Source organism: Perognathus longimembris, chromosome 27, assembly GCF_023159225.1.
Source record: "Perognathus longimembris pacificus isolate PPM17 chromosome 27, ASM2315922v1, whole genome shotgun sequence".
In the NCBI taxonomy this organism is placed as follows: domain Eukaryota; kingdom Metazoa; phylum Chordata; class Mammalia; order Rodentia; family Heteromyidae; genus Perognathus; species Perognathus longimembris.
This window is the reverse complement of record NC_063187.1, coordinates 7292732-7315747: the sequence shown is the minus strand read 5'-3', so window position 1 is coordinate 7315747 and position 23016 is coordinate 7292732. Positions and strand designations below refer to the sequence as shown.

The 23016-nt window shown below is 52.0% G+C and overlaps 1 protein-coding gene across 2 annotated transcripts; it reads left to right on the top strand.

Annotated features, from left to right (window-relative positions):
- The first annotated feature begins 10015 nt into the window (after nucleotides 1-10015).
- Rimklb (ribosomal modification protein rimK like family member B) lies at nucleotides 10016-18677 on the top strand. Of its 2 annotated transcripts, XM_048335221.1 has the most exons (6): nucleotides 10016-10202; nucleotides 10811-11041; nucleotides 12512-12598; nucleotides 13857-14060; nucleotides 14222-14367; nucleotides 18456-18677. In XM_048335221.1, exons 1-6 carry the CDS (start codon nucleotides 10028-10030, stop codon nucleotides 18651-18653), a joined length of 1041 nt encoding a protein of 346 aa, XP_048191178.1. In that variant the 5' UTR covers nucleotides 10016-10027; the 3' UTR covers nucleotides 18654-18677. The 2 variants fall into 2 exon arrangements, with proteins under 2 accessions (XP_048191178.1, XP_048191177.1); XM_048335220.1 differs by lacking the exon at nucleotides 18456-18677 and having other exon boundaries at nucleotides 14222-14661.
- The last annotated feature ends 4339 nt before the right edge of the window (nucleotides 18678-23016 follow it).

Here is a 23016-nt window from a genome sequence, read left to right as displayed (position 1 = left end):
TGAATTGATCATTTGGCTAAGCAAAATCTGTGTCAGTGAGTCCTTTTATGACCTTCCCCCACGCACACAAGCAAAGGAAACATATGTTCCGAGTTACGATACTCCCCGCCCCGCGCTGTTGTCCGTCTGAAACGGGAGCTGCTAATATTCCATCCTTTCCGCCGTCTCCCTGCCTCGGCTTCGTGCTCTTTCCGATTTCGGCAAAGGTGTCCAGCATGACCCGGAATCGCCATGTAAGATCAGAGAGCTCTCCCGCTTGGGCAAATATGTCAGTGGTACATTTGGCAGTGTTTTGTTCAAAGCCAGCCTGGGCAAGAAAGTCTGTGAGACTCTTGTTCTTTTGTTTGTTTTTGGCCATTCCTGGGGCTTGAACTCTGGGCCCGGACAATGTCCTTGAACTTCTTTTGCTCAAATCCAGCGCTCTACCACTGGAGCCACAGCACCTCTTGGGGCTTTGTTGAGTGTATTGGAGTTAAGAGTGTTACAGTTCTTTCCTGCCTGGGCTGGCTTCCAGTCACAATCCTCAGATCTCAGCCTCCTGAGTGGCTAGGATTAAGGGCCTGAGCCACCGGCGCCCAGTAAACTACGAAAAAGCTAGAAGTGGAGCTGTGGCTCCAGTGGTAGAGCACCAGCATTGAGCAAACTTGCTAAGGAACCAGTGCCCAGGCCCAGAGTTCAAGCCCCACACATAACAGAGTTCTTATTGGACCAAATGGTGACCTTTGATTGTTTCATGGTGATAGTTTGGTGTTACTCGCTTCTTGCTTTGATATGGAATTTAGGCTGCCAGGCCTTCGAAAGCTTGAGTGAATAAGTAGATTTTCCACTCCTCTGTTACACTGTAGTAATATCTGGTAAGAAAGTTTAGGAGAAAAGCCTGACATTTATGCTAGGGTGAAGAACTTTGAGCTATACTGCATTGAATCTTAGGAAGTTTTTTCACATTTTTGAGCTGTGGTCTAGAGTTATTTTGTAACATTTCCTCCATTAATAGAAACATAGTAAAATTCGTAGAATTCCCTGCCTCCTCCCCCAGTGTTTTTAAAACTCATGTTTTATAGTTTTGTCTACTATAGACAATTTTGGGAAATTTAGGAACTAAGCTACATGTATTTTGAGTAAAAGGCAGCAGTTTTATCTGCTTTGAAGTGTGTAAAAATGTGCAGTTGACAGGATTTTTTTCTTTTATGATTCTTAACTGTGCTAAAATACACCATTACAGTCTTTTTTTAGGTGTGAAATTCAGGGGCATTACATACATTTCTGTTGTGTATAAACCTCTATTTCAAAAATTCTGTGTGTCTTGTGGAACTGAACCACTGTACCCAATACTCAATAAATCCGCGCTTCCCAAGCTTCTGGAAACTGCTGGACTACTTTTAGTTTTTGCTGGTTGGAGGGCTTGCACTCAGGGCCTGGGCGCTGTCCCTGAGCTCTTTTTCTTAAGGCTGGCGCTCTACCTCTTTGAGCCACAGCACCACATCTAGGTTTTGGTGGTTAATTAGAGAAAAGTCCTCATGGACTTTTCTGCCCTGGCTGGCTTTGAACCACGATCCTCTGATCTCAGCCTCCTGAGTAGCTGGGATGACAGGCGTGAGCCACCAGCCCCTGGCTGCTATCGTTGGGGTGTTTTGAGGCAGAGTCAGGCCATGTAGCCCCGTCTGGCCCTGGATTCAAAGTGTGCCGTGCGGTTACAGTTTTCTTACTGATTGTCTTTGTCGTTGTAAAAAGGGGTTTCAGTTTATTAGTGCAATGTATCTTGCTGTCCATTACATTTTACTATCCAGTTTTTATTATTTCTATGGATACTAACGTCCATTTTTTCTTGTTCATTTGGGCTATCTTTAGATATGGCCTATTCTAGGCACTCTAATAGTAAACGAAGGGTTCTTTAACTGCATAGTCTTGTGTTCTTAGTGGTTTCCATTTATTTGTTTATTTATTTAGTCTGGGACCAGAACCCAAACTCAATGGCTGGTGCTTTACTACCCGAGCCATGCTTCTAGGCCCGGTGTGTATCTCTAGCTCTAGCTCGCTATCTACCTAGCTATCTACCCACCTGTTATCTCGTCTGGGATCGTGACTAACAGTTTGCCAACTTCTTTTTTTTTTTTTTTGGACACGGGCTTAAACTCAGGGCCCGGGCACTGTCCCTAAGCTCTGTGGCTCAGGGACTCTTCCAGCCCGGCTGGCTTCGAACTTCCATCCCCGGATGTCAGCTTCCCGAGCGGCTGGGGTTCCAGGCATGAGCCCCCTGGCACCTGGCGTGCAATTCTTTTGGCTAACTCCTGCCCAGGTGCGTGGCATGGCTAGGATAAGGTTCAGCGGCCTCTCACAAAGAATGCCAGTGCGCCTTTCTCTCTCGCATTCTAGGGCGTTCTGTGCCCTGCCTCTGCGCAATGGCAGATCCAGTGTCTGACTTGGCTGGGGCTGACGGTGTTGGAGCTTAGTCATCTCAGCCTTGTGTCAGGCATAGGATAAAAGAAAGGCCAACTTTAAGCATAGCTTCCAGAAGTTTCAGTCTCTCACCGGACCCCATCTAGCTGCAAGAGATCCATTGGCATTAGGGTACCCATGGCAGTACGGACCCCGAATGCCACGTGTGATTGAGCACCGGAAGTGGGAGGTAGGAAATGCATCTGGGGACATGGGGGTCCGTCTCTGCGCTCTGTCGTGGGCCGTGGGGGTCGCCCTGGGTTGACAAGTTCTGGAACCCATCGGCCCTCGAGCAGCCTCCCCGGCCCGGTGAAGGCAGAGGGAGTCCCAGGGCTGGCCGGAAGCACACCTGCGCTCGCTCAGCCCGGGAGCTTAGCATCTTCACCCGCATTCCCTCTGCTGGCGTTGCGGTGCCTGGCTCTGCGGGTGTGCTGTCTTTGTGTACAATGGTGATGGTTTCCTGCGTTCCTCACACAATTCTGTTACATGCTGCTTTTGTCTCGTGTTGTTTTTCTGGGAGGCTGGAATTCAGGGCCTGCGTACTTGTCCCTGGGTTTTCTTTCGATCCTTTTTCTTTGTTTTTGTGGGTTTTTTTCCCCCCCCTCAAGGCTAGTGCTCTACCCCTTGAGCCACAGCTCCAGTTCTGGCTTTTTGGAGGTTCACCGGAGATAAAGAGTCTCATGGACTCTTACTGCGTGGGGCTGGCTTTGAACCTCGATCCTCAGATCTCAGTCTCCTAAGTAGCTAGGACTACAGGTATGAGCCACAGGACTTGGCCTACATGCTGATCGAGAGAAGTTATGTGCAAAGTGCCTTGTAATGTAAACACACCTGTGTGCCTTCTGCATTTGTCTTGTTCTCCGTGAAGAGGTGGGAGGTGTAGACAGTGTGTGTGTGTGTGTGTGTGTGTAACCCTTTGAAATGCTCCAGTACTTTGGGTTTGGTTGTTGTTTGTTTTGGGTTGGGTTTATTTTTTATCTGTCCTGGGACTTGAACTCTGGGCCTGGGCACTGTCCCTTCTTGCTCTAGGCTTAAGCCCCACCATTTGAGCCACAGTTCCACCTCTGGCTGTTTGCTGGTTCATTGGAGATCAGAGTCTTAGGGACTTTCCTTCCTGGGCTGGCTTTGAACCGCGATCCTCATACCTCCACCTCCCGAGTAGCCAGGATGACAAGCGTGAGCCCCTGGTGTCTAGCTATTTTTTTTTTTTTTTTAAGACAGGCTCTCACAAACTTTGCCTGGGCTGGCCTAGAACTTGAGATCCTCCTGAGTTTGCGTCTCGCATGGCTAGGATTGTAAGTGGGAAGACGCCACTCCGCCTGCCAGCGCCACTTGTCTCTAATGTGTAAGTGTTGCCTTTTGTAAACACTCTGATGGCAAAAAATCAGTTCCATTCTTTTGATAGAGGTACTGTGTTGAATTTGAACAGGAGAAGAAGGTGTGTGTGTGTGTGTGTGTGTGTGTGTAGGATATAACAAATGAAAAGAGCTTCCTAGTTGGAAGTGTGGCCCAGGAACACTTCCTGTGAAGAGGAATCCTCAGTTCAAACCCAGTAGCAAATTAAAAAAAAAAAAAAAGGAAACCAAAAAGCCTGTCCATCAGAAGAGAATATGAATGAGGCCTTTGGGAAACGAAACATTCACTGTTTTTTTTTTTGTTTGTTTGTTTGTTTTTGGCCAGTCCTGGGGCTTGAACTCAGGGCCTGAGCACTGTCCCTGGCTTCTTTTTGCTCAAGGCTAGCACTCTGCCACTTGAGCCACAGCGCCACTTCTGGCCATTTTCTATATATGTGGTACTGGGGAATCGAACCCAGGGCTTTATGTATATACAAGTCAAGCACTCTTGCCACTAGGCTATATTCCCAGCCCACATTCACTGTTTTTGAAGCGTATTGTTGAAGTAGAGGCAAGCCCCCTTGCTTTCTTGTCCGTGAGAAAGTCTTTAATTGTTGCTGAATGTCACCGTGTCTCCGAGCTCCACGATAGTCAGCCTTCCCTCAAATCAATGTGGTTAGCACAGTGGCAAGCAATGCGTGATCTCCAGGGATGAGCTTCTATAGGCAAGATCTCAACTTAAAAGGGACCTTCCAGATTGTGTATGGATGGACATTATTGGCAGGTGATTGCTGAGCCTACCATCTACAATTTGCTTTTTTCTGTGACTCTGCCCTGATAATTTCACCTAATTATGAAGTCCTATTCCTTTAAGAGGCGCAGGCCCTCCCTTACAAGAGGGGTTTCTTCCTTTTTTTTTTTTTTTGCCAGTCCTGGGGCTTGAACTCAGGGCCTGAGCACTGTCCCTGGCTTCCTTTTGCTCAAGGCTAGCACTCTGCCACCTGAGCCACAGCGCTACTTCTGGCCATTTTTCTCTATAGGTGGTGTTGGGGAATCGAACCCAGGGCTTCAAGTATACGAGGCAAGCCCTCTTGCCACTAGGCCATATCCCCAGCCCAGGGTTTCTTCCTTTTTTGGGGGCGGGGGTGGGGATGGTGGTCCCAAGGCTTGAACTCAGGGCCTGGGCACTGTCCTTGAGCTTCTTTGCACAAGGCTAATGCTCTTATCCCTTGCTACAGCTCTGTTTGTGTGTGTGTGTGTGTGTGTGTGTGTGTGTAATTTTTTTTTTTTATCCCTAAATGTTTTTTGTTTTGTTTTGCTTTGTGATGCCGAAGGTGGAATCTGGGACCTTGTCACGACTGTGGGGTGCACTTTCTACCACTAAGCTCTCCCCGAAGCTAGGTCTCTATTTGATACAGACTTTGGGGTAAAGGAAATAACCAACATTTGTATATATACCGGCTTTGGTTTTACTTGCGGGTTAAAAAGAATTGTAGCCAGATGTTGGCGGCTCTCCCCTATAATCCCAGCTACCCAGGAGGCTGAGATCTGAGGATCACAGTTCAAAGCCAGCCCTGGCAAGAAAGTCTGTGAGAGTCTCATCTCCACTTCATTACTAAAAAAGCCAGAAGCGGCGCCGTGGCGCAAGTGGTAGACCACCAGCCTTGAGTAAAAGAAGCTCAGGGACAGCGCCCGGGGTCCTGAGTTCAAACTCCATCGCCACCCCATCCACACCCACCTCCTCCCAACAACAACCAAACCCCGAAAACCCTGAGCACCTAGAATCCCAGCACTGAAGGCTGACGCAATGGGGATCTTGAGTTCAAGGTTAGGCTGGGCTCTACTTAGCAAGACCTCGCACCCCAAGACTGAAGTTCTGAGGATTGTGCACAACTCACATACACTGGCTGTTCACCACCAAGCCCACCCAAGTCCTGTTTCTCGTCCCAACCACTGAAAGAAAGAGCAAATGCTAGAAGAAGATTCTAGAATTTGGTACAGATTCTGTGGCGTATTAGTGTACAGTTCTACATCTGCGGACCCAAAATGAACTGGAGAACGTTTTTCTCTTCCTATTCCAGGAGCAGTCCTCCACATTTATGTCCCTCCCATTGCAGTGTAACTGGTACTGTGAGTATTCTAGAACAAAGTGTAGGAGAGCGGGCCCCGGCGGCTCCCGCCCGTCATCCCAGCTGCTCAGGAGGCTGAGGTCTGAGGACCACATTATGAAGCCAGCCTAGGTAGGAAAGTCTGTGAGACTCTTATTTCCAGTTAAGCACCGAGAAGCAGGAAACGGAGCTATAGCCTTTGAGCACAAAAGCTCAGGGACAGCATCTGGGCCCCAAGTTCAAGTCCCAGGACTGGCACAAAGAACAAAGTATAGGGGAGAGTTGGCCTAGGTTCTGGGCAAAGGAAAGACTTACATTTGGGCATTTTGCAGCCCACGGCCCGGTAGGGAGGTGGATTTCAGAACCAGTGACTTTAGTTTTCTCGCCTAACCTTTATCCATTTGGATTTTGAGTTCATATATCATATCCTTCCCGAGGATAAAACATATATACTATTTTATTTTTTTCCCTAAACATAAGAGATGTCACACTATGACCTAAGATTGTTCTAGAACTGGTGGTCTGTCCCCAGTCACGCAGGGGCTGGCGTTGTAGGCATGCAGAGCTGATTTTTCTCTCTTCTTCTGATGGCATTGGAGGTTGAATGTGAGCCAGACCCCCAGCCCCTTTTTCTTTTTGTCCTGGGGTAGTTTACTCTTTAGAAGGAAGGACATCACAAATCAAAATGTGGCGTGGGAATGTATCCTTGGCCTTTATTTTTGCCGTATGAGGTGGCGCAGGTCTCCTATTGTGTGTCTATCATTCTGTAGGCAATGAATGGATTGACAGATCTTTCTGGAAATTGTAAATGTTCATGATGTAGTTGACCTTTCCCATTGTTTATAGCAAGGAAATCAGAACGGATCAGAAACAAATACCAAGCTCTAGATCTGAGAATATTTACTTGAAATCGCTTGAAAGGTAGCAAAGGAACTTACTCTTGCTTCGTCTCCTAGGCAAGTTACAATTCAAGGAACTATCTGTAAAATATCTTAAGAACGAATCTATGGCTGGCACACTCTTGGCTCCAAGTTCAAACCCTCTACCACCTGCTTTGCCCCCCAGCCCCCCGAAAAAGGATCTAGAGCTGGGTGTGGTGGGGCACATGTAACCCCAGTTCTCTAGAGAGGCTGAGGCCAAGAGGATCTCATTTTGAGGCTAGCCCGAGCAGCATAGCGGGCTCTTTCCAAAACGAAAAGTCTTGGGGATCTTAAGCTTCAAGCACGGAGATAAATGCTTACTTCTTGTCAACATCATTTGTTTCTTTCTTCCCATAATGTGAGTGCGTGAAACCCCACAATGTTGGGGGGGCAGGGGAGGAGAAAAGCGTGGGTATTTTTTGAGTTGTATACAGGCAGGCCTTGGCTGTGGCCCAGGGTGTGTGTGTCTGCTTGGCTTGGGCTGCCTGACTTGGGGGTGGGGGGGATCCCCGGAGTGGGAGGAGGGCACAGATGGAGAGAGCTTTTGCCTGGCGGCTGCTGGCGCAGGTGTGAATTGGGGGGGGGGCAGCCTAGGAAGGCCAGGTGGGGTGGTGGCGGTGAGAGGCAGGCTGGCGTCAGGGTCTGGATCGGAGAAAGCACCAGTGAGGAGTGGTGATCCCTTATTTCTGGGCAATAATAGGCCTGTGGAGATCACCGGAAAGCTCTTGTGGATTCGAACTCGGGTCCAGAGTCTCTGTGCCACCGTAACGCCCCAGCACTTGTGAAACCCACGGGCCCATGTGTGTCCCGATGTCTGTCTGGTGGGCAGGAAGGGCGAGACACCTCTCCATCTGTACGTGAAAGGCAGAGGCTGGGCACCGTGGCTCCCGCCGGTCCATCCCAGCTCTGCAGGAGGCCCAGGTCTGAGCCAGTGGTTCAAAGCCAGCCCAGGCAGGAAAGTCCACGAGGCTCTTAGCTTCTAAGCAATCACCAAAAAGCCAGACGTGGAGCGGTGTCTCAAAGTGGTAGGGCGCTCGCCTTGAGGAGAAAAAGCTCAGCGCTGGCCCTGGCCCCGAGTTCAAGTCCCAGGACAGCCACAAAATAGTCATAATCATAATAAAGAGAATCTGTTCCAAATGACCAAAGGTACCTTGTCCCCAGTGTAGGCAGCGAGCCAGAGCCGCACCAAGGCGGCCTGTCTCTCATGGCATTAAGCCTTCATTTCTTGAAGGGCAGTGACAGAATGTTTCAAAATGAGGTACATCCCCCCCCCCCAGCCTTTGGTAGAACTGGTGAACCCCACATTTTTCAGATAAGAGTTTTTGTGCCCTGCTGGCCCTAAACTGCCCTCCTCCTCCACCACCCTCCCACGAAGCGGGCACGCCAGGCACGCGCCAGCAAGCCAGGCTGAGCACGGACATTCTAGAGTCTTGTGTGCATCTCCTTCTTTTTTTTTTTTTTGGCCAGTCCTGGGCCTTGGACTCAGGGCCTGAGCACTGTCCCTGGCTTCTTCCCGCTCAAGGCTAGCACTCTGCCACTTGAGCCACAGCGCCGCTTCTGGCCGTTTTCTGCATATGTGGTGCTGGGGAATCGAACCCAGGGCCTCGTGTATCCGAGGCAGGCACTCTTGCCACTAGGCCATATCCCCAGCCCAGCATCTCCTTCTTGATAGATCCAGTGGTAAGCTTCTGAGAGGTCAACCTCTCTCACACTAGCACAGACAGCGGGAGCTCTAAAGAACGATCCAGGCGACACAATCACCATGCTGTTGTGTCGTCAGCCCCGTCGCTTCCCGACATTGACTCGAGTTGGCTCGGGGGGCGCTGGCGGGGGCAGTAATGGGGGAGGCCAGCCCGGGCTGCACCGTGTGTCCCATCTCCGAAGATTCGAGCACCCGTCCTTCCTCGTAAACCATGCAAGGCGCCGAGTGCCTTGCACAATATGTCATGTGTAGTCCACGCGAGCCATCTGGGTGGTGCGAAGTGTGCACGCAGCGGGTATGCACCCCTTAGTCCCCGGGCGCCCCCTCCCCCGACCCTTTGGATGCTCAGGACAAGAGGCAACTAACTATCCTTGAGAGAAATTACTGTGGAACTCGAACTCACAACCTGGGCGCTGTCCCTGAGCTTTCTGTTTGCTCAAGGCTGGCGCTCTGCCACTTGAATCACAGCTCTCCCTCCGGCTGTATAGTCACTCATTGGAGATAAGAGTCTCACAGGCTGTCCTGCCGGGGCTGGCTTAGAACCGCGATCCTCAGGTCTCCGCCTCCTGGGAGGCTGGCTGCCCTTGGTAGTTGGTGGAGTTTGATTTGAAAACCCGTTCTCGCCTCAGGGAAACGAGTCTCAACGACTGCTTCAGTCCTGATTCACACCCCAGAGCGGCACTGTGGCTTCCCCACGGTCTAGCAGACGGCTTAAACCGTCTATTTAGAGGAGCGCAAACACGGCGTAGGCGCCCGCCCTCGGCGGCCGGCAGTGGTGGTGGGCTCGTCTCTGAATGGGACGCAGCGTCTACTCGCATCACCGCAGGTCTTCCGGGCTCATTCTCCGGCGCTTTCTTTTGGTTACAATTCCTACGTACCTCGTGGCAGCATTTGGGTGGTTGCAGCGGTCGCCGCCTGGCATCCCAGCTCCCGTGGAGGCTGAGATCTGAGGATCCCGGTTCCAAGCCAGCCTGGGCAGGAAAGCCCGTGAGATGCTTACTTCCGACGAGCCACCAAAATTAGCCACAAGTGGAGCTGTGGTTCAAGTGGTAGAGCGCCAGCCAGCTTTGAGGAACAACACTCAGGCCCTGAGTTCAAACACTAGGACACACACATACCCTAATAACACAGGTGACAGAATAAACTTGATTGGGGCCTGTAGTGCTAGAGACTTGGGGTGTCTAAGTTAGTGTTTGATATCTGCTATAAAGAAGGAGATAAACTGGAGAGGTAGATGATCAGCCCAGAGCTAATTCCTAGAGAGTATTTTGCTGTTGGTGGTGGGGCTTGAACTCGGGGCCTGGGCGCTGTCCCCGGCTCTTCTGCTCGAGGCTGGCGCTCTGCCTCCTTGAGCCACAGCGCCACTTCCAGTTTTGGGGTGGGTTCACCGGCGTTCAGAGTCTCACAGACACGTTCCTGCCCGAGCTGGCTTTGAACCGCGATCCTCCGATCCCGGCCCCGCCCCGCGCTGCACGCGTCTCCTCTCGCCGCAGATAAAGGGCCGCTCGCCCACGAAGCGGGATCACCATGTGCAGCGCCATGGCGGCCAAGCTGTGGTTCCTGACCGACCGGCGCATCCGCGAGGACTACCCGCAGAGAGAGATCCTCCGTGCCCTCAAGGCCAAGTGCTGCGAGGAGGAGCTGGACTTCCGGGCGGTGCTGATGGACGAGGTGGTCCTGACCGTGGAGCAGGGGAACCTGGGTACGTCCCGCCTCCCCGAGCCGCTGGTTGGTACCGCGCGGGGCGGGCCCGGGGTGTTTTTCCTTCTTGCTGTCGGTCGTGGGGCTCGAACTCGGGGCCCGGGCGCCGTCCCTGAGCCTCTCCCGCTCAAGGCTGGCGCTCGACCCCGTGAGCCACAGCGCCATGTCTGGTTTTCTGGTGGTTCCTTGGAGAGTCTCATGCGCTGTTCTGCCCAGGCTGGCTCTGCACCGCGATTCTCAGCTCTCACATTTGCTCTGAATAACGGAACACGTGGCTACGTGACGGCCATCATGTTAGCATGTACTACGATTGCGTAGAGCCCGAGTCTTGAACTCAGAGCCCCGGGCGCTGTTCCCGAGTGTCTGTGCTCAAGGCCAGCGCTCGACCACTTGAGCCACAGCGCCACTTCTGGCTTCTTTTTTCCTTCTTGTGGTAGTTCACTGCGGACGTAGTTGATTGGAAATTAAGTTTATTGGCTTTGAACCCCGATCCTCAGATCTCAGTCCCCCCCGAGTAGCCGGGATGACAGGCGTGAGCCACGGCGCCCAGCGGCGTGGCTTTTGTGGCAGGCTCCCCCGTCATGGCTTTGGCTTGCCGGTGTGTTTCAGGTGTGCGGATCAACGGAGAGCTCATCTCTGCCTACCCTCAGGTGGTGGTCGTGAGGGTCCCCACCCCCTGGGTGCAGAGCGACAGCGACATCACCGTCCTGCGCCACCTAGAGAAAATGGGCTGCCGCCTGATGAACCGACCCCAGGCCATCCTGAACTGTGTCAACAAATTCTGGACGTTTCAAGAGTTGGCCGGCCATGGCGTCCCCTTGCCAGACACCTTCTCCTACGGTGAGGTCGCGACAGGGCCGGACCGGTGGCAGTTCCCTAGCAGTCAGTCTGAGCCGGGTCGGGCGGCACACACCTGTAATCCCGGCCCTTGCCCACAGACCTTGTGGTGTGAGGTTCAAGATGACAGAATTTGGTATTTCTGTTTGATATATTCCATAATTATTTCGAGGTTTTGTTTCCGTTTAAGAAAACGACCAGGTAAGCTTTTAAAAAGATAAAAGATCCTTTCCGCCCGCCCCCCCCCCCGCCCCCCGGAAAAGGTCAGTCTCGTGTGGATTCACACTCAGCCGATCCGTACATCTCTTCAGTACCAAATTGCGCTGAAGGCCTCCAGTGCCCAGGTCACTGCTCCCCCATGATAGCCCGGCACCGGTCACGGCCAGTGCTTTGCCGGGTTATGCTAATCCACTTCCTGCCTTTCCAGTTCTTCTAGGTAGACGAAGATCTCTACCAAATTCTAGAGTCTTATCTAAGGTATTTCTTGGAATAAATGTGCAGTAAAATGAATGGAAGTTTAATGAGGCTTTAAAAAGAAGTCTCTGTGCCCTTCTTGTTAGTACATTTAAAAAGACCCCCCCCACACCCCGTTTGGGTTCATGGTAGCCCACACGTGTGAAATGCTGAGTTCAAACCCCAATACTCCCCCTTCCCCCCCCCAAAAAAAATACAGCTGTTGATTTTAGCTGCTGTCCCAAAAAGGTCCCTTGAAGTCATTTGCATCACTTGAAATCCGACTTTGGTATCAGCCTGCAAGAGAATGGAAAGGAGAAAAAGATGAGTCAGATTAGCACACAGAGAATCCTTCTCTCTCCCGCGTTGCTGGATGGTAGTTTGGGGCGTCGGTCATCTTGATTTCTCAACATTTACAGTGACTTCATGAGCCCTTGCCTGGCTTAGTTGCTCCTCTATCATCATGCTGCTTTTTAACTTTATTATTATTATTATTATTTTGCAATTAGACTCCACTTGGCCTGACACCGCTTGTTTATCATTTGCTCCTGGGTACGGAAGGCAAGCCAGGCACCAGGCACGGTGGCTCACGCCTGGCGTCCTAGCCACTTCAGGCGGCTGAGATCTTAGGGTTAGGGTTCAAAGCCAGTCCCGGCAAGGATGTCCGTGAGGCTCGTTATGCCCAATTTAGCCACCAGAAGACCTGGATTGGCGCTGTGGCTCAACATGGTAAAGCGCCTAGCCTCGAGCAGCACAAACAGCCCAGGGACAGCCCTTGAGGTTCAAGCCCCAGGCCCGGGGGGAAATGTGGTGTTTTAAACAGGTGGGCGTTCGATTTCCATTTGCCGTTGATGTTTACAGTTTCATCTGTGTTTGTTTTCTCCGAGAAAAAATACAACCTGGCCTGAGACGCTTGGCTCCCGCCTCCCTCGCCCTGCCGCCCTTGGGGCAGATCACGCTGCTCGCCGCGCCCCCCCCACTGCTGCTGCTATTCTCAGGTTGACTCTCTGCCCGCTCCAGGTGGCCACGAAAACTTCGCCAAAATGATCGACGAGGCGGAGGTGCTGGAGTTCCCGATGGTGGTGAAGAACACTCGGGGCCACAGAGGTGCGTAGCGGCATGGCCGTGAGCCATTGCACCCAGCGGATGATCCCAGAGAGGCCAGCAGCCATACCGAGAGCCAGGCCACCCCAGCTGGCCCAGATCCCCCCCCAACCCCCCACCTTACCACGGAGATCAAAGTGAATCCTGCTCCACCCCAGGAGCTTGAGAATTAGGCGGCACGGGAGAGGATTCTTAACTTGGTCTTCACGCACGGTTTATGCAGGAGTCTGGCATTGTTTCGTTTAATTGTAACTCAATGATTTTGAACAGTGTAAAAAGAACGAGGTGTCATTGATTCTCAAAGCTGATTGAGATACACGAAGATGGAGGAAACATACATTTACACTCATATGGACACTTACAGGGGCTGGGAAGGTGGCCTAGCGGTAGAGCGCTTGCCTCGCATGCATGAAGCCCTGGGTTCGATTCCTCAGTGCCACATACACAGAAAAAGGCAGAAATGGTGCTATGGCTCCAGTGGCAGAGTGCTAGCCTTGAGCACAAGAAGCTCAGGGACAGCGCCCCAGGCCCTGAGTTCAAGCCCCAGGACTGGCCAAAAGAGAAAAAACAACCCAGAACCTCACCTCATGTACATATATAGACATATACGTTTACATATACATGCACATGCACACGTACACATCCACAGTTAACATATATGCACATGCACACGTACACATCCACACTTACATATATGCACATGCACACGTACACATCCACACTTACATATATGCACATGCACACGTACACATCCACACTTACATATATGCACATGCACACGTACACATCCACACTTACATATATGTATACGCACGTGGACACACAGACATATTCAGCTGTCCATGGTTTGATGATTTACATCTGTCATGTGTCTACATTGCAACCTATTCTATATGTGTATACGTTGTGTAAATGCACGTCTGCGTCTGTGCCTCCATACCGCGTGGAGGCTGTGTATTACCCTGCACGTCTGCGTCTGTGCCTCCATACCGTGTGGAGACTGTGTATTACCCTGCACATCTGCGTCTGTACCTCCATACCGCGTGGAGGCTGTGTATTACCCTGCACATCTGCGTCTGTACCTCCATGCCGCGTGGAGGCTGTGTATTACCCTGCACGTCTGCGTCTGTACCTCCATGCCGTGTGGAGACTGTGTATTACCCTGCACATCTGCGTCTGTACCTCCATGCCGCGTGGAGGCTGTGTATTACCCTGCACAGACGCGGCGTAGGCAGCTGTCGGTTTTGCTTCTCACCCCCAGGCAAAGCTGTGTTCCTGGCGCGTGACAAGCACCACCTGGCTGACCTGAGCCACCTCATCCGCCACGAGGCGCCCTACCTGTTCCAGAAATACGTGCAGGAGTCCCACGGCCGGGACGTGCGGGTCATCGTGGTCGGCGGCCGCGTGGTGGGCACCATGCTCCGCTGCTCCACCGACGGGCGGATGCAGAGCAACTGCTCCCTAGGTAAAGCCGCGCCGGCGCCTTCTAGAACTTTCCCCCGCCCCCCCCCCCAGGTGTATAACCACTGAGCTTCTTGCACTCAGGGCCTCGCGATGGCTCTACCGCGTCCGCCTGGGGGAGGGGGGGCCCCTGACCCCCCTCCCCCCGTCCTGTGTCCCGCGCAGGTGGCGTGGGCATGATGTGCACCCTGAGCGAGCAGGGCCAGCAGCTGGCCGTGCAGGTGTCCAACATCCTGGGCATGGATGTGTGCGGGATCGACCTGCTGATGAAGGACGACGGCTCCTTCTGCGTGTGCGAGGCCAACGCCAACGTGGGGTTCATGGCCTTCGACAAGGCCTGCGACCTGGACGTGGCCGGGACGATCGCGGACTACGCCGCCTCGCTGCTGCCCCCCGGCCGCCTCACGCGGCGCATGTCCCTCCTGTCGGTGGTGTCCACCGCCAGCGAGACCAGCGAGCCCGAGCTGGGGCCCGCGGCCAGCGCCAGCTCCAGCTCCGTCGACAGCGACCCCGAGAGCGGCGCCGAGCCCCTGGGCCAGCTGCCCGCCGCGCTCTTCAACATGAACCAGCTGCTAGCCAATGAGATCAAGCTCCTGGTCGAGTGACCCCCCACTCGCCTTCGTGGCCCGCCCTCGGCCCGCCCTCCGCCCGCCCTCCGCCCGCCCCTGTCTTTCTTTTCTCTTTTTCTTTCTTTTTTCTTGGTTTCTCAACACCGACTTGCAGTGCTGTTCACCGAGGATGCCCGGGACCAGAGGGCCGAGCGGCGGCTCCTAGCCCAGGGCAGAAAGCAGCGCCTGGTCGGAGGGGGGCACGGGGCCCTTGGGGGCCACTCTGGGGAGCCCCACCCCGGCCCACAAGGACTCCTGGCTCCTGTTTTTATCCAGCCACAGCAAACCGCCCCCCCCCCCCATGTTGGTTTTGAGCCACAATACCCGCCAGCCACAACTTGAGGCTTGCCTGGGCCTGGGCGGGCGGCAGGAGGGGATAGCGCCTTAATGACCCCCCCCTTTCCCGTAGGCCACGCGACTGTTCCGCCGTCCCCCCCCGGGACGGGCCAGCGGCCTTCTCCGCGCCCATCGGTGGCTCCATCCCCAGGGCCGCTCGTGGGCCTTTCTCACTTGTTTTTTGGTTTTAGTCTTCGGTTCCCCGCCCCCCCCCGCCCCTTAATCCGGGTGGGAGGGGGTGCGTGATTCTCCCCCATCACGTCCGTCCCCGCACCCGGGAGTGAACAGCATTGCAGTGTCTGCTCTAGAACATGACCCGTAGCTATGGAAGTTCCACTAGTTGAAAGGATGTGCATTGACTTGTATTTGTTAGTGGTTTTCGTCTCTTTTTGCAAGCTAAGATGCTCTGTTACTGTTGCTTTTTTATTTTGTATTTTTTAATACATGCTAGTCTTAACCTTTCCCTGGTCCATGCCCTGCATCTGCAACAACGGCCAAAGCGAAGCGAGCGTGCTCTTCCGGTTTTGTTCACTTGACACTTGAAACCTGTGCAGCCTTCCCCGCTCCCGTTCCCGCTCCCGCTCCTCTCCTCCCGGTGGGCTGGGCATCGCAAGGCCGACAAGGAGGAAAAGTGGCTTTACCACGAGGCGTTACACACACAGCTGCCAGGTTCCCGTGGCGGAGTGTGCAAGCCTGCATGTGTCTGTGCTTTGCGTTTTGCTTTTACACCAGCCCAACCGGAAGGCTAGATTCTAGACAAGGGGGCAGGGTGGGAAACACATTTTTCTTTTTTAATTTTGAAGAATGGATTGTTTTAGTGACTTAGACTCTTCAGTGGGGGTAGAGCTACTTACCTAAAGACGTAGGCTGGTGTGTGTGTGTGTGTGCGTGTGCGTGTGTGTGCGCGCGAGTGTCTCTCTGTCGTTTGTTTTTTCTTTGCCTCTCGACTGTTGGGTATCTGCTTTGGTTCAGTGCTGTGTCTATGCATTTTCTCTTTTTACACATAGATGTTGGGGGTCGGGTGGGCGTGGTGGTCTCTGGGGATTTCTTTGGACATATCGAGTCTCTCAGCCCTCTTCCTTCAGCCTTTGATATTGACCCTTCTTGATACTCCTCTACTTTCTCAATTTCGAAAAGCCCCCCCTGCACCTGCATACGATACGAACCTTTAAACCCCCCCACCCCACCCTCCCACCCCCTCCCAGCACGAGTTCCCCGAGGTGGGTCGCGAGATGAACGCCACTCAGTTTTTAACATGACAGCGAGCTGCGCCTGCTCCTTTCTCCTTCAGATGGACCGCACACGTAATTCCGGACACTGCTAGAGAGAGACTTGGAGGCAATAATAAAAGATCAGTATTAACCAGCTCTCACAGAGGTTTGATCATGCTTCATTGTACAGTTGGTTGTTTTTTTTTTTTGCCCCCACTTTACGAAAGAATGTAATGAAAACGTTGTTTCCTCCCCCCTCCTCCCTTCCCCCATAGAATGAAATCCTATTAAACTCAAGTGAAAGGTTGCTGGTTGACAAACAGCATAGTAATTTGTGAGCTGCTCTCATTTCACCTCAGGAGGAAGGCACACCGTTAGAGGAGAGTGATCACACCTAAAAGAAATGGCCTCTTGCACCCCCTGACCGTGAACAGAAAGAAACACGTGGGCATGGTCCCCGGATGACCGCCTATTGTTGGGTACCTACCATTTTGGTATCAACGAAGACCTGGTTAATCCTCACGGTGGCTACCTCCTCCGATCTACCCATTCTCTTGAGCCCATTATACACAGCACAGGTCTGTCCCTCCAGATTCACGCCTTCAAACACCAACAGCCAGAATACCCTCTCTCTTTGCTGGAAACTTCATTTTGTGTCGGTGGGAGAAGGGTCCAGGCAAAAGGTAGCTCTGGCCCTATTTGCACTTCTACCCAGTTAAGCAGGCACCAGCAGCCCTTGAGATTGCTGCACCTGCAGTTTCTCTCACTGCTCTTTTTCTGTACAATTCCACCCTAGGAAGACATAGCTGGCAGCCTACTTGTGAGGTTTGCAAAGGGCATGCATAGCAAGACACACACAGGGCGAGCTTTTTGAATTCTCTCCATATTAAAGTAAGAACAGATCAATATTAAAGTAAGAACCCTCAAAGAAACACATTAGATACTTCAGTGGTTTTTTGGGGGGAGGGGTGTGAATTTGTTTTCCTAATTGTTTAAATCACTTGTATAATCTTTGTTAACAATGACGAGATACAATGTTTTTTTTTCCTTTCAATCAAATCTGTGTAATAATGATGCCAAAAGCCGAATGAACTGTAAACGTTTTTGTATGTGTTAAGATTGTATGGATAAATTGCATTTTCTTTTTTACAGTTTTTCTGATACTGTTTTTATGTTCCCCATGGTGCAAACTGGACTTTGACTCTACCTACCCATTTGAACTCACCATTTTTAATAGTCTTTTTCTTCTTCTTTTTTTTTTTGGCCGTCCACTCATTGATTAGCCACTCCTGCTGGGTTTTCCTCCAATGAACTCTGAGCTCTTTGTGTGTGTGTGTGTGTGTGCGCTATCCTAAGAAAACTACCCCCGGGATATTTGACTCCTGGCTCTCACCCTGCACTTTATCAGACTCTGAAAGACGCCGAGCGACGACATTGACCAAAGCCAGTGACCCTGAGCGTCCGCCAGCACGCCTTTTCCCCTCAAGATCAGAGCGATGGAAAAACCAAATCTCCTGGGTTTGAACCCCTGATTTGGGGCCGGCGGGGTGGGGCTTAGAGACATTGTGCCATCGACCCTTGTGTTTCTCTCCTGGCTCGCGTTGTTTTGTTTTAAGGAGGTTTATGGGCCATTTGGCCAGCGAGACACGGTCTCCTCCTAAGAAAATGTAGGTGCACCGACGGGCAACAACTGCTGCTACCGTTTTCATTTGTTTGATTTGATTTCACATGTGTTTCGGTTGTACTAGGATTTGTTTTTAATGTAATATATTGCAGGATTTATAACCAGGTCCACTGCTTTCTTCTTTCTTTCTTTCTTTCTTTTTTCCCCCCCTGTTAAAAAAACAACCACCCACAAATGTTTGGTTCAAATGCAGTCTAGGCGCGTTGGGACTTTGGCGTGTAGAATGTTTCAGTAGTGGACAGAAATCTGCTGTGGGGATCTCCTAGCCTTCCGGGTTTCATTGGAAATGGCTTCCTTTGATTTGGATTTATTTATGTATTTATTATTTTGGTGCGTGTGTGCTATGTTGTTTGCTTTCTTCCCCAGTGCCGTATTTTATTTCATTTTGTTTTGAACCATGCCGTTTGGGGTTGGCCGTCTTAACCCTAGTGACATTTTTTTTTTCTTATCTTAATGAAAGTTTGACTTTAAACATTGCTTAAATGTTCTGCAATTGTTTTAGACCTATTTTCTAAAAGAACATTCTTCTAACTATGTGTACTGTTACTGTTCTTTACCAGCCTTTTCAGGAGCCAAAAAAACAAAAAAAACAAACCAAAAAAAAAAAATCAAAAACAAACAAACCAAAAACTTACCCAGAGACAAAAACTTCCCTTCTTCTTCCTCTTCCTGCTGGAATGAGAACGAAGGAATGGCAGCTTTCGGGGGTCAGTGCCCTCTTAAACTCCTCTCCCCCCAGTAAGGCAGCTGCTGCCTAACGAGAGATCAGTGCTACGACGGCTCGGACCCGCGCACCCTGCCGCCAGGTAATTCCAGCCCCCCCCCCCCCCCTTGCTCTTCCATCCCTGCCTAACTTTGTTCTTGATTTCTCTCAAGTCTCCTTGTCCGCGCGCTTTTACATCAGCCATGGTTTGTCCTAATTCTCACTTGGGGAAAAGGGGAAAAAAAAAACCACCCCAAAAGACGGTTAAGTATATAAATGATCTGCTTCAGAGAGCTTTGGGGGTGGGAGTGGGGGGTAAAATAGGAATGGGGTGGGATTGAAATCAGAATTGGGGGGTGGGATTTTTTGTTATTTTTTAACCTGGTGGATGGCTCCCGTTTCTTTGCCTATGTGTGTGTATACTGGAATATTTACTGAGTGTGCCTTTTTTATTTTATTTTTTACTTTTGGCTTTCTTTTTGTTTTGGGTGTGTTTGTTTCTTCTATTGTGCTACTCTGGCTTAAGCTTTTTCCAGGGCTTGGTGTTCGGAATACTCAGTGAGCTCACAGTATAAAGACATCAATTAGGAATGGACAGGTATGGAGAACTGGATGGTGCCAAGGGAACCCAGGCTTGAGGCTCTCGGTTCCTCCTCCTCTCGCTGTCCCTCCACGTGCATCCACGTAGGATCCGCCCACCTTAGTGACCGTTACTACTGGTGACCCACAGATAGGCGAGCGTGGCTGGGGTCCCCCTTGTAATAAAGAGAGAACGAAATGGAGCCGTTTGAGGCGATCGTACGATCACGGTGCTTCGGCTCGGACCAGGAGACATTTCCAAATCCAACCTGGTTAAGCTGATGAACCCAAGCACAGGGTTGGCCAACAAAATGGCAGGACCGGAATTCGGAATTCCTGTTAGAAAGCGGTCCTCCCCTTTCCTACCCCACGGGGCCTCCTTGTCCCTCCCCCTCCCCCCCCCACTTTGCAGTAAGTGGAAGGTCCCTTAATTATTTCCTGAGGTCGTGGGCTTCCTTTTCTTTTTTTAAAGTTGGTACACAGTACCTGTTTATTTGGGGGAGAAGGGCTCCACGTCAAGTTGGAACTCATAGGACCACACAGAGCCCCAGTGAGGATCGGAGTCGGAACTCGTGTCCTACCGAGTGGGAACTACTTAGGCCGTGTGAACCCCCCCCCCACACCTGCTGCCCATTTGTCATTCTCTCCCCCGCCCCCGAGTGTCTGTGTATGTATAGTTCTAGAAAGTGTGTATTCGTGGTCAGTCCTTTTTGTTGTGTTTTGTTTTTAAAGGACTTAGTGAACTTGTGAATCATCTTTTGCCAAAAAGAAAGAAAAAAATAAATAAAATCCCCATTGCTTTTCTGGGCATGCAGACGCTCCCCTCTGTTAAACGTAGGTGACGCAGGCGTTGGTGGTTTAATGTACTCAGAGCCATTGGGCAGTAAGCAAGTCCAGACCATTGAAAACCCAAGCCGGGTAAACAACCCCACGACACCCTGGGTTCCCAGAATTCCTTTCCACCCTCCTTATTGACGGATCATTTCCCCCGCTCCTCTGGTGGCCTTGGTCTTCACATTTAGAGGAATTATAGACTGCCTAGATGAGGTATTGTTGATTGGAGGGTTAGGTAAAGATGGCACGTAGAGCAAAACAGAAAACTGGTGTGTGTGTGTGTGTGTGTGTGTGGTTTTGGTTTTTGGAGATGGCAACCCTTGTGTGCCTCTCTCTCTCTCTCTCTCTCTCTCCCCCTCTCTGTTTTAATTTTTCCTACCTCCCCATGAGCATTGACCATACATTGTTTGGTTTTTCTCTGACTGGGCTGATTTCCCCCTGCCCCCCGATTTTGGATCTAGGGGGTGGGTGGGGGAAATCTCGGGCAAAGATGGAAAAGCGGTTGCACATGTGCAAATATGAGCTGTCTACCAGCGAGTCCTTGTAATGCAGATAGTAAGCCAGAACTTTCTCTACACGCCCTTCTGCTGCAGCAGAGAAATAAACCGATAGGGGGCAGCAGAGAAATCCCGCAGCCGACGGCTCCCGCCATGGCCTCGCCGCCGAGGGAAAGGCCCAGAACAAATCCACGAGGCAGGGGGCGGACACGGGAGCGAGGCCCGCCCGCTCGGTAAGTCACGCCACAGCCTTGCACCCCGATTTCATGTTAGAGATCCTGCGTGGTCTCAAACCCTGGGGTTGAGTGTCACTTGAAGCTCGTTCCTGGGATAGTAGCTAGCTGGGGTAAAGTTGGAGGCCATGTTTGTTTGGTTGGTTCAGCGCATGTTGGGACGCTTCAAGACGGCAGAAATCAGGCTGGGAGGAAATCAATTTTTTTTCCAGATTATTTATAGTTTTGTTTTGTTTTTGTCAGTCGTGGGGCTTGAACTCTGGGCCTGAGCACTGTCCCTGAGCCTCTTTGTGCTCAAGGCTAGCGCTCTACCACTTGGGCCACAGCGCCACTTCCGGCCTTTTCAGAGTCGTTTATGAGAGATCAGAGTCACAGACTTGCCTGCCTTCGCTGGCTTCGAACCGCGATTCTCAGATCCCGGCCTCCTGAGTAGCTTAGCATGACAGGTGTTCTTCCAAAAAAAAAAAAAACATTTTCTTTTTTTTTGTATGGGTTGATTGAATCCTGGAAAGAACCAACGGTGTGCTGCCTTCCACCCGCAGCACTGCCAGAAAAGAACAGACACGTAACTACAGTCAACCACATGCCTGTCAGTGGCATCTGGAAGGGGCGGGGGTGGGGTGGGGTGGGGTGGGGGGTAAGAGCCTACAGGTGTAGGCTATTGGGTAGCAGGGCTGTACCGGCTTCAATCAACCTGTGGCTTCTGGGCAGAAATGGGGCCAGTGATGAATTGTTAATGGTAGGAACATTAGTATTTCCTTCCGTAGTTGAAATCACTAAGACAAAGCATGGTAATAACAGAGTGTAAGAAGCCCATCTATAGCCGTGTGTGTGTGCGCGTGCGTGTGTGTGTGTGTGTGTGTGTGTGTGTGTGTGTGTGTGTCCTGGCTGGAACTCAGGGCCTGGGCGCTGTCCCTGAACTTCATTGCTCAAGGCTATATAGCACTCCAACACTTGAGCCACAGCTCTACTTGTGGCTGTTTTGGGTAGTTCATGGGAGATCAGAGTCTAGACTTTCCTGCCCAGCCTGGCTTTGAACCTCAGATCTCAGCTTCCCCACTGGGGAAGCTGGGGCTTGAACTCAGGACCTGGCGCTAGCCCTTAGCTTTCTCACTGGAGACTGGCGCTCTACCACCTGAGCCACACCCCCCCCACTTCCAGCTTTTTGTGGGTTCACTGGAGCCCAGAGTCTCATGGATTTCCTGCCCGGGCTGGCTTTGAACCCCGATGGTCAGATCTCAGCCTCCTGAGCAGCCGGGATGACGGAGATGGTGGTTTTCCCGCATGGAGCGACAGTTGGACCTGGGTTCAAGTGAGCTGCGTTCTCTCCCGCAGGGTCCGGAAGTCACGTGGGCTCACCTCACCGACGGGACGGGCGAAGACGGACTCGAGTCCGTTTCTTTTTCTTCCAAGCAGAGAACAAGAAGGCCCCTAGCGTCCCTGGTCCAGCGTGCTTGCTACAAGAAAAACAGCACCCCGTGGACACGCGTGGGGGGCCGTGCGCCCTCCCGCCCGGTCCCGGGGGGATCGGAGTTAGTCCCGGTAGGTGGTGGCTTCAGTTCCGCTGGCTTTTCTTTCCTTTCCTCCGGGGCTCAGCTGGCCTGCGACCATCGTGGGAGGAGAGCCGGCGTTCTCGGTGGTTCTGCCCGCGTGCGGTCCCCCTGTAGTCTCTCCCTCGCCACGCGGGCCCTCCGGTACTTGCTCTAAGGCGACGTGGCTGTCTGTTTCCTCCTGCCCCCCAGCTTGGTGGGCAGATCCTGGGTGAGATCCCCCCGTCCCATCCCCTTGCGGGGGGACCTGGCCTTTTGGGTACATCGGGCCTCTGCGAGGCGTACAAAGACGCCGCGTGTAACACGCGTACCGTGCTGATCGCAGAGGAGAATGTCTAATAAATACTGTCCGTTCTGTACACTGTGGCTCTCGATGCTTTGTGTTAAGGCTTCTTTGGCCCAAGTGGTAGCGCGCCTGCCTTGAGGGGAGACAGAAGCCCCCCCCAGGTCCTGAGTTCAGGTCCCAGGACCAACACAAAGATAGCCACAGCGAGCACGTGTCAGCTTGGATTGTAGGAAAGAGAATTGACTCTTGCTCTAGGAAAACAGGTGGGTGGCACGTGCCCTATGCGATCACCTACAGAGCAGCCGTGCTCCCCTCCATTGAGGGTTATTTGAGGTTCTTGCTGAGATCAGGAAATGCATATATTGAAATGGCGTGCAGCGGGCCACGCATGGCGGCGTACGCCTGTCACCCTAGCTGCTCAGGAGGCCGGGACCCGAGG

Bases quoted from the DNA above. Each gene is read 5' to 3' on its own strand.
- Rimklb (XM_048335220.1), top strand. From the start codon at position 10,028: ATGTGCAGCGCCATGGCGGCCAAGCTGTGGTTCCTGACCGACCGGCGC. The intron at 10,203-10,810 runs GTACGTCCCGCC...GGTGTGTTTCAG, and splicing joins CGTGGAGCAGGGGAACCTGG to GTGTGCGGATCAACGGAGAG. The intron at 11,042-12,511 runs GTGAGGTCGCGA...TGCCCGCTCCAG, and splicing joins GCCAGACACCTTCTCCTACG to GTGGCCACGAAAACTTCGCC.